Source organism: Barbus barbus (genome assembly GCF_936440315.1).
Source record: "Barbus barbus genome assembly, chromosome: 30".
NCBI classification, from domain to species: domain Eukaryota; kingdom Metazoa; phylum Chordata; class Actinopteri; order Cypriniformes; family Cyprinidae; genus Barbus; species Barbus barbus.
This window is the reverse complement of record NC_136758.1, coordinates 24,067,525-24,081,082: the sequence shown is the minus strand read 5'-3', so window position 1 is coordinate 24,081,082 and position 13,558 is coordinate 24,067,525. Positions and strand designations below refer to the sequence as shown.

Sequence of the window (13,558 nt, the reverse complement as noted above, 5' to 3'; positions counted from 1 at the left end):
ATGAGTTGTTATATTTGTGAATCCTGGAACTGTCGCAGAATAGGTTAACTAATACAAGAAATGAGAGAAAATAATATTTGAGAGACCAATGAATCTGTGAGTTGTTTGAAAGATTGCAGAATGATGTTCTGGTTTGTTTCTAATTAAATAAAGAACATATCCAACTGTATTTCTATGTCTAATATTATGTAACTGAAATGTAGTTGCTTAGTATATACGGCCTACTTTTATAGTCTGGGAAACTGTACAGTGTGTTAAAATAATAATAATTGAGGGCTGGGTTGACAATATCAATTTTTCGATTCTAACCTATGCTTATTTTGATGAAGCACTGTTTCTTAAATCCCTGACTCTCGTAGCGCTTCTGAATTGCCAGAAGCTTTGTGCTTTCTTACTTTTCATACGAAAGTCTCAGCTTTCAAGTTCTGTCAATGTAATCACAAAAATCAAACAATAAATACCTTTAATGTAGTGTGACATCGCTGTAGCCCCTCAGTTAAGGCGGCACATGGACAGATCACCTTTTTACTACTAGCTATAGCACAAAATTCTGACTCTGAAACCTTGGACCCCCTCTTCCCTCATCTGGGAAAAAAGTCAAATACCAGGCTAGCTTTTTGTGTCCACTCCTACTGCAAAAGTTACCTCTGACAATTCCAGCTTTTAACAGGCCAGCCTTAGACAACTGTGCTGTTTGCTTGTTGTTATCACCAAAATAAAACCGTTAATTTGAGTAAAATGCAAATCACAAAATCTGAGTGCACTTCAGGGCAGTATGGATGGTTGCAAAACGTTCCTACTTGTGAAAAAAATGCTTTTTCCTGAATCTAGTACTTTGTCAACCTTCATTCAAGATTCAGTCTTATATGCAAGATGATTGATTTAAAAGGCGTATCAGGACCAGATTCCAGACTTTTCTCTCTTTCGACGCACAATGGCAGCCACATCCTGTTTGAGAGTGGTGACGCACTGTTCCAGCTGTTCTGAAAAGTCCTTCAGGAGATATGCATGTTCATCCACAAACAGTCTGAGACCCAGCAGGTCTGCTTCCTCCTATAGAGGCACAAACACACGTTGTATAGACAGAAGACATGTTACAGTCAAAGCATGTACAATCAAAAGGACATTCACGTCTGAACCAAAGAGGCTGATTGGTATGACTAATAGATTGGGACTTACACTGGCTCTGTGTCTGCGCAGCCGCTGAAGTTGACCCCTAACAGAGGTCATGCTGTGGTAGAACACTTTTAAAGCTTTGGCAAACTCAGCATCACAGCTGGGCTTGAGACTGCCTCTGCGCTCCTGCCGACCACGGTTATTCTCCACACCTGCAGCAGAAATAAGGGAGAATAACAATGTGTGTTACAAACTGAGCATGTTTGGTAATCTAGTGGCCCACTCGTAGAAGAAATGCTGAGTTGTTGTGTGAATACATTAGTGTTCATGAATGTTTTCATGCTTGCTATTTTAACATTAATGATTTCTGCTCTATGATTCCACAATAAGGAAAATGCAGACAGAATTGCAGAATAGAGTATACAATTTGGCAAATTTCATACAGAAATATTGCACACATAGAAATTCAAGGTATTCATGAAAACCCATCAAAATAAAAGTTTAACTTTTTAAAACTAAAATTGCAACAGAAATGCACGTTCTTCTTAAAGTTTGTTCAGATTGCACTTCTTATAATTATATGCACTTCTATTATTTAATTTTTTTTAAAGGAATATCCCACTTGGAATATCCAAGTTTTAATATAAGCAGTAAATCAGCACTTATTTGCCATAAAATATAAGATTTTTTAAAGTTTTAAGTTTTAAAATATAAGATTTGTTTTTAAGTTTTATGCTTTGATTTGATTACCAGTATGTTTGATAATAAATTTGTATTAAATCATAAATCCAGAAACATTTCAACAATCAACACAGAATGCGTGAAAAAATTTTTTTTTTATAAAAAAACTATTATTTTATAGGGTCCTCTTATTGCAAAAAAAATTAAATATTTGTAATCGTAATTTTAAAATAAAGTTTTATGAATTCAAATGATTAGACATGCTTTTTGATTAGTGAAATCTAATTAAACCATTAAAACAGAATCCAGAAAAATGAAAAATAAAATGGAATTCTGAAAAAATAAAAAAGATTGCATAGAGCCTTAAAAATGTAGATTTTGTTAATCTTTTAATAAACTGATGTTATATTGTATACGTCACATAATTTAAATTAATCAGACATGCTTTTTGATTATTAAAATTCAATTTAACCATTAAACCTGAATGTAGAAATATTAAATCAGGAAAAACATGGAATCCAGAAAAATGAAAAAAACTTGGGTTTCAGTTCCGGTTGAGCCCCCAATTTGTGTTTCACCCTGACAAATATCTTGACAGAGCAATAATATCCCGCATGACTTTAACAGAAGGTAGTTACCATTTCTGGCCGAGTTGAGCTGCTCTTTCAGAGCACTGTTTTCTTTCTTCAGCGTTGCGTTAGCATTTCTTAGCTGTTCCAAATCCTGATGAAGGGCTCGGAGAGATGAGCTGACGTCAAAGCCTCCAGTTTCTGCAGTCTATACAAACAGAAATACACATGCAACTTGTAAACATCTTGTATTCTGGTTCATTTTGGGTGTTAACATACACAATGCACATCTATTGGAAACATCACATACATGGTTTGCTTTATTTAAGATATACATACTGGGTGTTCTGATGCACTAATCTTGTCAATAACAATGCTGTCTTCTTGAGTCATCTTCACTCCATCCATACAGGAGACTAATTCAGAACATCCTTCTACAAAACACAAACATTTTTATTGGAGAAGTTTAAGAATGCCTCAAAGGCAAATGGTTTGGTTTGATTCTTGTTACAGCTTTTACAGATTCTTTGTATTTTCTGTCATCAAATGACTTTATTATTTCAATCTCAACATGCACTACTGTTCAAAAGTTTGGGGTAAGTAAATAAAAAAATTATACAATTTTAAAAAAGAAAATATCTATTAAATTGATTAAAATTGCCAGTAAATATATTTAGAATGCTAAAAAAGATTTCTATTTCAGATAAATTCTGTTCTTTTCAAAATTTGTATTTATCAAAGAATCCTGAAATGTATCTCAGTTTTCGCAAAAATAATACACAAGTTTTTTCAAAGTTGATAATAATAAGAAATATTTCTTGAGCAAATCAGCATATTGTCAGACACTGACGGCTGGAGTAATGGTTGCTAAAAATTCAACTTTGCCATCATAGAAAGAAATTATGTTTCATAATATAGTTAAATAGCCTTGGCGAGACTTCATTCAAAAACAAAAAATCTTACCAACCCCAAACCTTTGAATGGTATGGTATAATATTTCTTGTATCAGAGACTTTTACCCTGCAGGCCCCACAGCTCCAGCACCAGGGCATTGCTCTGAAGGTAGTTGAACAGTTCCTGAGAGGTTCTCAGGGCAGTGAACTGGACTCTGTGATCCAAGAGCGGGTTAACGTTGTGCCACACCGCTGGAGTGTAGAGAGGCTGTGGACAGTCAAACACCTGAAACCTGTCAATCAGAGTTCAAATCTTTCAGTCGCTAGGCTATTCATTTAGACTTTAGCTGCATTACAAGGAAATGTAATGCTTGCAGAATTCAAAGCAGCATGGACCAAAACAGCAATATTACAGGCAAAATCAAAAAATTATGTAAAACAAATCCAGTAAAGTATAGAATACAAAAGACAACTTCCGAAGGATCCGGATTTCAGGATTTTGGACACGCTATTAGATGATGATAATGATGCTTCCTAAAGAACACGGAGCTCCAATAAGATTTCATTTCAAATCTCAACAGGGATGTAAATCATCAGACACAGAGTTGTTACTGTAAATTAAAATGTAAAAACAGTCTAAAATAAAATATGAATATTACGTGTAAAAATTTAACCAAATGAAAATTGTACTAAATTTGTACTAAGTACTAAAACTACTAGCTGACATAATACTAAAACTGAAATAAAATAAATTAAAAATATTTAGAAATATTAAAATAAAAAGAACAAAATTACTAAAATGAAAACTGAAAATATAAAAATAAAAGCCAAATATTACTAATAACACTAAAATAACAATGAATTTAGACAATTTATGCACTGCAGCATTCATTAGTCTGATTAGAATACTAAGGTCCAAACTAATCTGCCAATGAATCTGATGATAATTATTGGACATGCATAAGCATTATTTCTAGTTATTTTTAATAAATTAATCTTTCATAAAATATGATAAATTCTATTTCATAAATTAATTTTGGGACATACAGAAGTCTTATTTCTAAGATCTCGATTACATACTGCCAGCACTGATCCAAACTAACCCGATCTGCACGCCTCTGTTATGGGCCTCTTTAACCCAGCGTAGCCCACAGCACTGATCCAAAACCAGCTGAAAGTCCAGTCGTTTCCCAAGCAGCTCTGATGGGTCTATAAGGATGTCGTCTTCACCCAGGGGCCTACAATAAATAAATATCACAGCACCACTAATATTTCATTCTTTCAACACATTTAAATGCAGAAATGTTACCCACAATCCCGTTGGGCTGCAGGGCACTAGCTGTGCCTGCAGTATGGCCTCCTCTGTTCCTTCCGGACCCACCACATCCACCTGCTCCTCCAGAGGGATGCGAAAGGCCAGGGACTGCAGCCAAAGGTGAGCGCTTCCCAGGTGCAGAGGCTCCAGAGGATCCCAGAATGGATCTCTGTCCCTGGAAAGAGGAGCTCGGTCTGCCCCCTCTCCTCCTACCACCTGCTGCTGGTACACCTCCTCCATCAGAAACTTGCGGTTGACAAATTTGGCTTTGGACCACATCCATACCTAAGACGACAAAAAGCATGAGGATCATTATAGACCTCATGTTTTTGTGAAAAGTCTGAAAGGCATAGCAGCAAAAATTGCCTGTTTAAATATAAGGGTCAGAGAAAGGGTGGAAAATAGGCATGTCAAATTAAATAAGGAATATTAAATAAAACCTTGAAGTGAACTTGAGGACAATAAATTGGATTGCTACAAAATGGTTCCTTCCAAACCTTGTATGAGTTTCAAGAAGATATTTTGAAGAATGTTGGTAACCAAACAGTTGCTGGTAGCCATTGACTTCATTGACTACAGAAGTTAATGGCTACCAGCAACGTTTTGGCTACCAATATTCTTCAAAATATCTTATTTTGTGTTCAACAACAGAAGAAAGGAACTCAAACAGGTTTGGAACATGAAATTGAGTAAATGATGACAAAATTTGTATTTTCGGGTAAACTATGACTTTAATATCGGGTGAGAGCCAGAACGTTTTTGTGCATGCTCTGAGATAATATAACATCAACAGCCTCGTGCTTCGGCTCTACATCTGATGCTGTAATTTCATTAGTCTCTTATTCAGTTACACTGGCCCGTGTTTTCAAAAACATCTAATTACATTTTGGAAGACCACGTCAGCTGGCATCTGTGTCAAACCTACTTTCTTCTGTATTCAGAGAAAGAGACTATTCGCTGTTGCCATTCCTCTTGCTGCTCTTATGTGTCATGCATATCGAAAAGGAGCTTTATGTGCAATTAAATCAAATGCTGACGAATTTCTCACCTGTTTGCTCTCCACAGACGTCACTCTCACCGCAATGTCCTTCTCTAGGTCATGACCCTTAGAGTCAGACATTGCCAAGTTCTTGATTTCCAATTTGAATTCAACTCCCTGAAAAATAAGAATCACCACTGAAAGTTGCATTATTTTTTACGTTTTGTTACAATACAAAAGACTTGAACTTATACCAGCATATTATATACATCAGTGTTTTTAGTTAAATCTTCCATTGTAGAAATGCCAAATAATGATTATTTCACTCAAAAACCAAAAGAATCAGGTAATAAGAGTCATAGTAAAGCAAGCAGCATTTGACTGGCCTACATTTATTTTTCAAAAGTACTTTTATATTTATTTAAGAGTAAAACTATACTTTAGTGATCCTTTCGATCGGACAGTTCATGCAAAAAATGAAAATTCTGTCATCATTTACTCACCCTCAAGTTTTTCCAAACCTGTACGAATTTCTTTCTGCTGTGTAAAATAAAATTAGATATTTTTAAGAATGTATGTTACAAACAGTTTCTGATCCCCATCGATGTCTATAGTATTTTTTTTTTCATACTATGGAAGTCAATGGGGACCAGCAGCTATTTGGTTGTCAACATTTTTCAAAATATCTTCTTTTAAGTTCAATATATGAAAGAAACTTCAAGAATGAGTACATGATCACAGAATTTTCCTTTATGGGTGAACTATCCCTTTAAGCTCCATTTCATACTAAGATGTATTTTTTAGCTATTGCTTGCCAAAAATGAATTGGTAAACTTTCACATGATCATAAGTGTTGTCGCTGTACTCACCTTCTTTAACTCTTCACTCATTTGATTAGCTTCTGTCACCATGGGCATCAGCTTTATATAGTCATAAAACACAGCCAGTAGACTTGGGTCAGGCTGGTGTGGCCCTGCAGGTGGTGTTATTGTTAACTACAACTATTAGAAATCATTTTCATTAACTGAAATTAAGCTGAAATAAAATAAAAGCCGGCAAAATGTTTTTAAAAACTTTGAAATGCTGCCTGAACAAAACGATAACTAATAAAAATGACAAAAACAAGAAAAATTGAATGAAAACTGAAAATAATGCAATGCAAAATATGAATAAATTCTATAAAAGTACATAAATACTGCTAAAATAACACTGGATGAATCCAAATGAAACAAACATAAAGCTATCTAATCAAAAATAGACTTTTCAATGGATTCAATGCTTACGGTGGCCCTGATCGTCACACAGAGACTGAATGTGGAAGCCCTCAGCTGCTGCCAGCTCAGACTGGAAGTAATCATAATCGTAACGACTCCAGTCCTCTACTGAGCGCTCTGAAGGGAAGCCGATGAACAGGTAAGTGCTGTTCGAACCCAAGACGAGTCGATCCTTCATCGGCAAGGGACAAAGGCAGTTTAACACTCAACTGGTTCAATATTAACTTAATAAAATACACACAGATCTACTTTCTCATTCATATCTGAAAATGCAAATCATGACGAATTGAGAAATGCCTTTATGATTAAAGTGTTTGAAGCTTGTACACACACAATAAAACACACCAAATGTTGCAGCTCTATCCTCTTAGATACTGGCACTCCGTTCACAATGACCTTTGACCCGGACACAGGAGTAATTGATAATCTCCTTTGCTGGTTTGAGAAAACAGCATGTTTCTCCTGAATGCTGAAAACAGGAAAACTAAATATCATCTCACATTTGTTGAAAAACACTTAATAAAAAAATGACTTAATAAATGGTCAGACACAACATTAATGTTCATTATGGGATGCACATGTAGCATATATTGAGATACAATCTAGTCTATTTTCTCCTGCTTGACTCACCCTAAACCCCTGATACAGAGTGATCTGGGCGAGTTGTCTGCCAGACCAATATCCCATTCACCTTCTCATAAAAACATATATTGCATTCAGTTAATATATGGATATAACTGGTCTAATGTCACTATTGTAAGACAAACTCACCTTCCTGAATGAAGAGTTTCACAACACCAGACAGCTGAGCATCCTCATTGATGTTCATTATGTACGGATGCATCTGCATCATCCTTCGTTCCTAAAGTGGGAAGAATGGTGAATAAATGAGGAACTATCCATATGCCTTGTTATTTATTTATTAATTAAAATAAAAATAAACTATAACTATTAGATGAAAAAGAACAAATATTCCATCTATATCTATATATATATATAAATATATACACACACACTTTTTGTATATTTATATTTTTATATATAAAATTAAAATCAAAATGAAAAATACAAAAATGAAAGCAAATTCAAAACTCTGAATGAATGTAATATGACCAGCTTTTGCAGCCTAGTGGATTAATAAAGGAATATTAATTTGTTTGATTTTGATCTGTGAATTCTCTGAGATCAGGTATCATTACTGATTTTAGAGGCCAAATGTTGACATAAAATAGCACTGTGTACATATTCTATGGAGCGAGTCTTTCAAAGATGATTTTGGACAACATTTACATTTTGCATATTTACATTTATTCATTTTACATTTACATTTATTCATTTTAGCTGACGCTTTTATCCAACGAACAAAACAAACAAATTTACTAGCCAATGGCGATTCAATTGCCAAGGTGTCCATAGAGGGTTTCATTGCCAGTATTGATGTGAGGAACTCATGTTTTAAATCTTAAAGTCACACTGTGTAAAAGAGCATCTTTGTGTACCTGTGTTATAGTTGCATACTGAGTCTCCCAGTCTTTTAGTGCCTCTTGGAGATGTTGTTCCCACAATGTCTGAATGGCTCGAATCTGCAGCTCATTATGTGTCAACAATCGCCGCAGCTCCTCTACAACAGACAACGTTTCATTAGATGAACTGTAGTTACATTTAAAGTTTCTTTGTATTTCTATCACTTTTCATACTTGTCTCATCATCCGCTTTACGGCCTTCTTGGCCCAGTCGGCTTAGCCTCAGAAGTAGTTTTGCATTCTCTGCCTTGAGTTCCTTCACCAGTCGTTCTGTGGGACTCTCATTCACCACGGCTTTATTCTGGATCCGCTTGGCCCTGAAAAGATAGACAATGTGTCCTGTGGAATATATATTGCGTACATTAGCCTAACTTGCAAAACCCACCTCTCTGCATATCGAAGAGTAGAAAGAGACTCTTCATAGCAAATATCTGCAGGGCTCAAGGTTGCAATCTGTATATTAGGGACAATAAACACTTCAATGCCATTATTTTAAAACATCACAACTACCTTGTTCTACATTAGATTAGATTGAGAAAACTTAACAGAATCTTACCATGACGGTTCGACTGTTACCACCAAGAGCAGACTGCAGTAATTTGGTGAGGACAGAATCTCTATAAGGGATGTGAACTACTTTCTTCCCAAGAGTCATGTCTGCTAGAGCACTTAATAGACAGATAAATGCAAAAACAATTCATAACAACATATTAAACACAAAACCTACAGTGGCCCCAAAATTGTATTTGGATACTTAAGCCATGCTTAATTATTGTCAAAATTAACCAGTTTGGTAATATGGCTAATTACCAAATGAATATGTAAGCATCAGTGTTGTAATGCAAGTAATGTGAGTTACTTAATCTGATTACTTTTTCAAGTAACTAGGAAAGTAATACATTACTTTTAAATTTACAAGAAGATATCTGAGTTTCTTTTTCAAATAAGTAACACAAGTTATTTTGTTTTCCCATTTATTCCCTGACAGCTTTCCTGTCCTCGTGTGGGCTTATTCATTTCTTCTTTTGTGTGAAAGGACCTTTACAGTTTTTGTTATTAAAAATAAATAAGCAAGCCCAGCTCAGGTGACAAAAAGTAATGCAAAAGTAATGTAATCAGTTACTTTCCATAAAAAGTAAACTACTTAATGCAATTAGTTACTTTTTTATGGAGCAACACAATATTGTACTGGTGGGCATGAAATATTGACTTCAATTTAAATGATTTTATAGTCCTACAGTACATTACATCTTAAAGCTTCTGCTAAATAAGATTATTATATTAGTACTCTTAGGTCATTTTCACTACAATCAGTAACAGAGAACATTGCATCACTTGAGTTTGTATGCAGCAAGAGAACAATTGATATACAGCGTTTCCATAGACAACACTGAAAATGAGGAAATATTTGATATATATCCGCTGACCTGATGACATTTCCGAGGGTAGTTAAGCTGAGATTGATGGCAGTGCCCTCTTTCAACCTGTCAGCCTCTGACCCTAATGACCTTTGTCTCTCACTACCAGCCAAGTCCACTAGGTAAATGTTGGACTGTTTGGTGATGCAATCCTTTGAGTAAATCTACAAGCACAGCAAAAATACAAGTAAAGAATCTCTGAGAAAATAACACTGAATATCATACTTCACCATAATCAGTGAAGCCATTTGCACTGCACAGCAAATATTTTATTTACATTGTGCCTACAATTTATTGGTCATAATAACAGCATTTGTGAGAGTTCATAATGAGTTCAGTGAGCGACTGAATGAAAGGCCCATGATTGGCCATTGTGACACCTGTTTGAGCTGGATGATGATGAGCATGTGTGAGCGACTGCTGTTGGCGTTCATGTGTGTGGCCGCAGTGGTCCGTGTGCGTGTTCCTTGCTCCATCAGCTGCTCCACCTGTACTGCACTGTCACAGGGCACCCGTCTCAGCCCCTCCACATAGAAACCCCTCTGCTGGTCCTCACGCACCCGCAGGCCACCTACAGATCGGCTGGTTTTTGATAGCAGGTCTACAACCTGAACACAGTTTGCGGTGCCACACAAGTCAAGAAAAACATTACACAATGACATAAACCCTATAAATTTCAGCTAGTCATGATTTAGCAGATGGTTTATCCACAGTACACTTATTGCCAATTAATTAGGGACTGAATGTTTGGAATTGTTTGAGTTAGAACAGTTAAACGTTAATTCATAAGCATCAGATAATGCTGAATTCTTACCTGTTCATTGTAAATTTCCAACATGCTGAAAAATACCTGTATTTGGTTAAAAATAAAAAATTAATTCTTATTAAAAAGATAATAGGTAACAGTATTTTTGCATGCATATTTTTTTTATATAAATATTTAAGCCTCAATTTAAGATTTATATGGTGGCCGAGAGAGCTCAACGCACTGCAGCTTAAAACACATGCAAATAGAAAAAGCACCAGCAAATTAAGAAAAAATCTTTATCAGTTTGACAGCACGTGCTGCAAATACTTGCAACACAACCAAATACAGAAACGCGCTGCAAAAACAGAAAAACACTGCAAATACTCATAACACAAACAAAAACAATGCGCTGCAAGTAGCACAGACCACAAAGGGGACCCCAACAATGCTTAAAAAAATTATTACAGAAAAAGTAGTAACCATGTTACCATTTCTATAACCACAGTTTTACAAATGCCATGGTTAAACTAGGTTAGTGTGGTTAATTCACCATGGTTTAACTATACTAACCACTTTTATTTGTATTTATTTTTTATATAATAATAAAAATATATATTATAGGCTATTTATTTTAATAGTAAAACCATGGTTATTTGTTTTTTAATTGTAAAAGTATCCAACTTACATTTTACAGTTACAGCAATTGTGTAGTATTTCATCAGCTTATTTAAGCTAATAATATCCAAAAAAAGCTAAGGAATTATATGATCAGGATATTACAAAAAAAAAAATCTCACCCCTCAGAGTAGACATTGATAAGCATATCCCCACCAGGTTCCTCACTTGTTGCGGTGGTTCCCTTAAGCATTTCCCATGTAGTCTGTGCGTATTTGCAGCTCGTTCCTATTTGTATGTATTGTGAGTATTTGCAGTACATTTCTGTTTTCACAGCGCGTTTTTGTTTGTGTTGTGAGTATTTGCAGCACATGTGCTGTCAAACAGATGAAAACGTTTTCTCAATTTGCAGGTGTTTCTTTCTATTTGCATGTGTTTTTTCGTATGCAGCGCGTTGAGCTCTCTCGGCCACCGTAGATTTATGTATTTGATACATAAACCGTTTTTTGATACATACACCGTTTTAACATAACACAATAAACATAATGAATGCTAATTTATCAGTCATACATAAATGAAATGGGTAGGACATAGGGTAAGGGGTAAGACATTTGCACATAGTTTAGCCATTTAAATCTATTTGATTTTATTTAAATAATTATCTTTTCAAAATACATTTATTCAAATAGCTCAGAATCAACATAAATCTGAATCACTGTAAAAATGACTTCTATTCAGTTAAAGAGTATGGACATTGTTAAAATATGGCTAGCTGTGGAAGATATTCAGAGTTCATTCAAAACATTTATTTCATTAGTACTATTACAGAAATATTATCTGTTTCTTGCCTGTCTTATTTATGTATGACTGACAAATATGCATCACATTTTGTTTATTAGTTTGAGTTAAACAGTGTAATCCAAATGGATGGAAATTTTATATGCAATTCAAATACTTACATTTAGGCCCAAATATTTGCTTTACTAGGTGAACAGTTTTGACAACGAAAATTCAATGTATCACTTTGCAAAATCAATTATAATTGTTTTTTGACCAAAAGTGTTCATGTTAAACCTACTATATTTGTCAATAGGTTATATCATTAAGGTGTAATTTATCCCTCTAGTTTCCATTGTCTTGAGTATGGTTTGAAAATAATTCTAATCACACCAAGCCAAACCTCACAGAAACGGTTTCAGAAGGCACAGCTAAGGATGCTCTGTGCCTTCTCAAAACTCTGTGTAAAGACGTAATACATTAAAGCCAGACTTAAGCCTGCATTGACCCAGCTAACATCAATGCATACAGTTATCACTGCTGTGTAAATGCATTCATGCCACCTCTGAGCACCATTAACCAGTCTTTATAAAGACACCTAAATGCCACTTCAGAAGCACCCCTGAGCCACCTCTGCAGTGTAAATTTTGTAAAACAGTGAGATGTTATGTAAATATAATTGACAAACCTGACACTGCCTGCTGTCTTGCATGCTCCTGATAGACTGAAACAGTCTCTCACAGAGGGTGGGTATCAGGCCTTTGTTAGGACCATAACCAACCATGGAGTAACTCTTCCCAGAGCCAGTCTGACCATATGCCAGTAATGTGGCATTGTAGCCCTGCAGTGCGTTATCAAGTATGCCCTGCCCCAAATCCAGAAACACACTCGCCTGATAATGACCACAGGGAACAGAGAACCAAACAGAAACTGTTAGTTCAGCTTAATCAGACTTCACAAAACCAATGACACCATCAGATATCAGATTTTAAAAAGCACATTGCTTTTACAGTCTTTGTTAGCATGAACAAAGGTGCATCATCTTATGCAAGGTGAGACATCCTCTGTTTAACCTGATATGTGTTACCTGGTCAGCGTAGCGCCCACCTGTCTCCTCAGGTACAAACAGACCATCTTTTTTCCTACTGAAGCCACTGTGAGACCAGTAAGTGTAGTCAAAAGTGAAGGTGCGGCTGTTCTGCAGGTTACGAGGGTCTTGAATACTGATATTGTTGGAGGTCATTGAGATAATGCAGCGACTGCCTGCATCCCGCTCCCTCTGTATGAGAAAAAGCTTTAGTCTCAAAGCTATGGTTCAATCTCATGGTCAACTTGTTGAAGAGGACTTCTAAATAAAGTACTACAAATGAACCTAAATACATATTCAAGCACAAGTCTGCAGTTTTTGAGATAGTCTAGCCATACTAACCTTATTGAAGGGTCTGACCCGGACTGCCACTTTTACACAGTCCTTGCTGGCCATTTCCATTCCCCTCGCCCTCATGCTCACGTGGATACGCTGGACACAGAAAACACAGAATGAGTGACGGAGCGACAGACTGAAACCTGAGCACTGTTACTCTTACTTTCTACCAGGGCCAAGCAAGATGAATAATACAGTAGCCTTGGCTTCTCTGAAGATCACTTTTA

At 35.8% G+C, this 13,558-nt stretch overlaps 1 protein-coding gene across 1 annotated transcript; it reads right to left on the bottom strand.

Annotated features, from left to right (window-relative positions):
• Positions 1-448: 448 nt before the first annotated feature.
• Positions 449-13,412, bottom strand: kif28 (kinesin family member 28; the record flags this gene model as incomplete). Its single annotated transcript, XM_079385839.1, has 23 exons — positions 449-1,053; positions 1,180-1,328; positions 2,436-2,574; positions 2,706-2,800; positions 3,386-3,552; positions 4,363-4,497; positions 4,573-4,859; positions 5,623-5,730; positions 6,423-6,526; positions 6,837-6,999; positions 7,173-7,296; positions 7,458-7,518; positions 7,599-7,689; positions 8,327-8,448; positions 8,525-8,667; positions 8,736-8,803; positions 8,907-9,018; positions 9,778-9,932; positions 10,149-10,376; positions 10,583-10,618; positions 12,597-12,800; positions 12,996-13,187; positions 13,338-13,412. The coding sequence occupies 23 exons, from the start codon at positions 13,410-13,412 to the stop codon at positions 895-897; spliced, it is 3,117 nt and encodes a 1,038-aa protein (XP_079241965.1). The 3' UTR covers positions 449-894.
• Between the last annotated feature and the right edge of the window lie 146 nt (positions 13,413-13,558).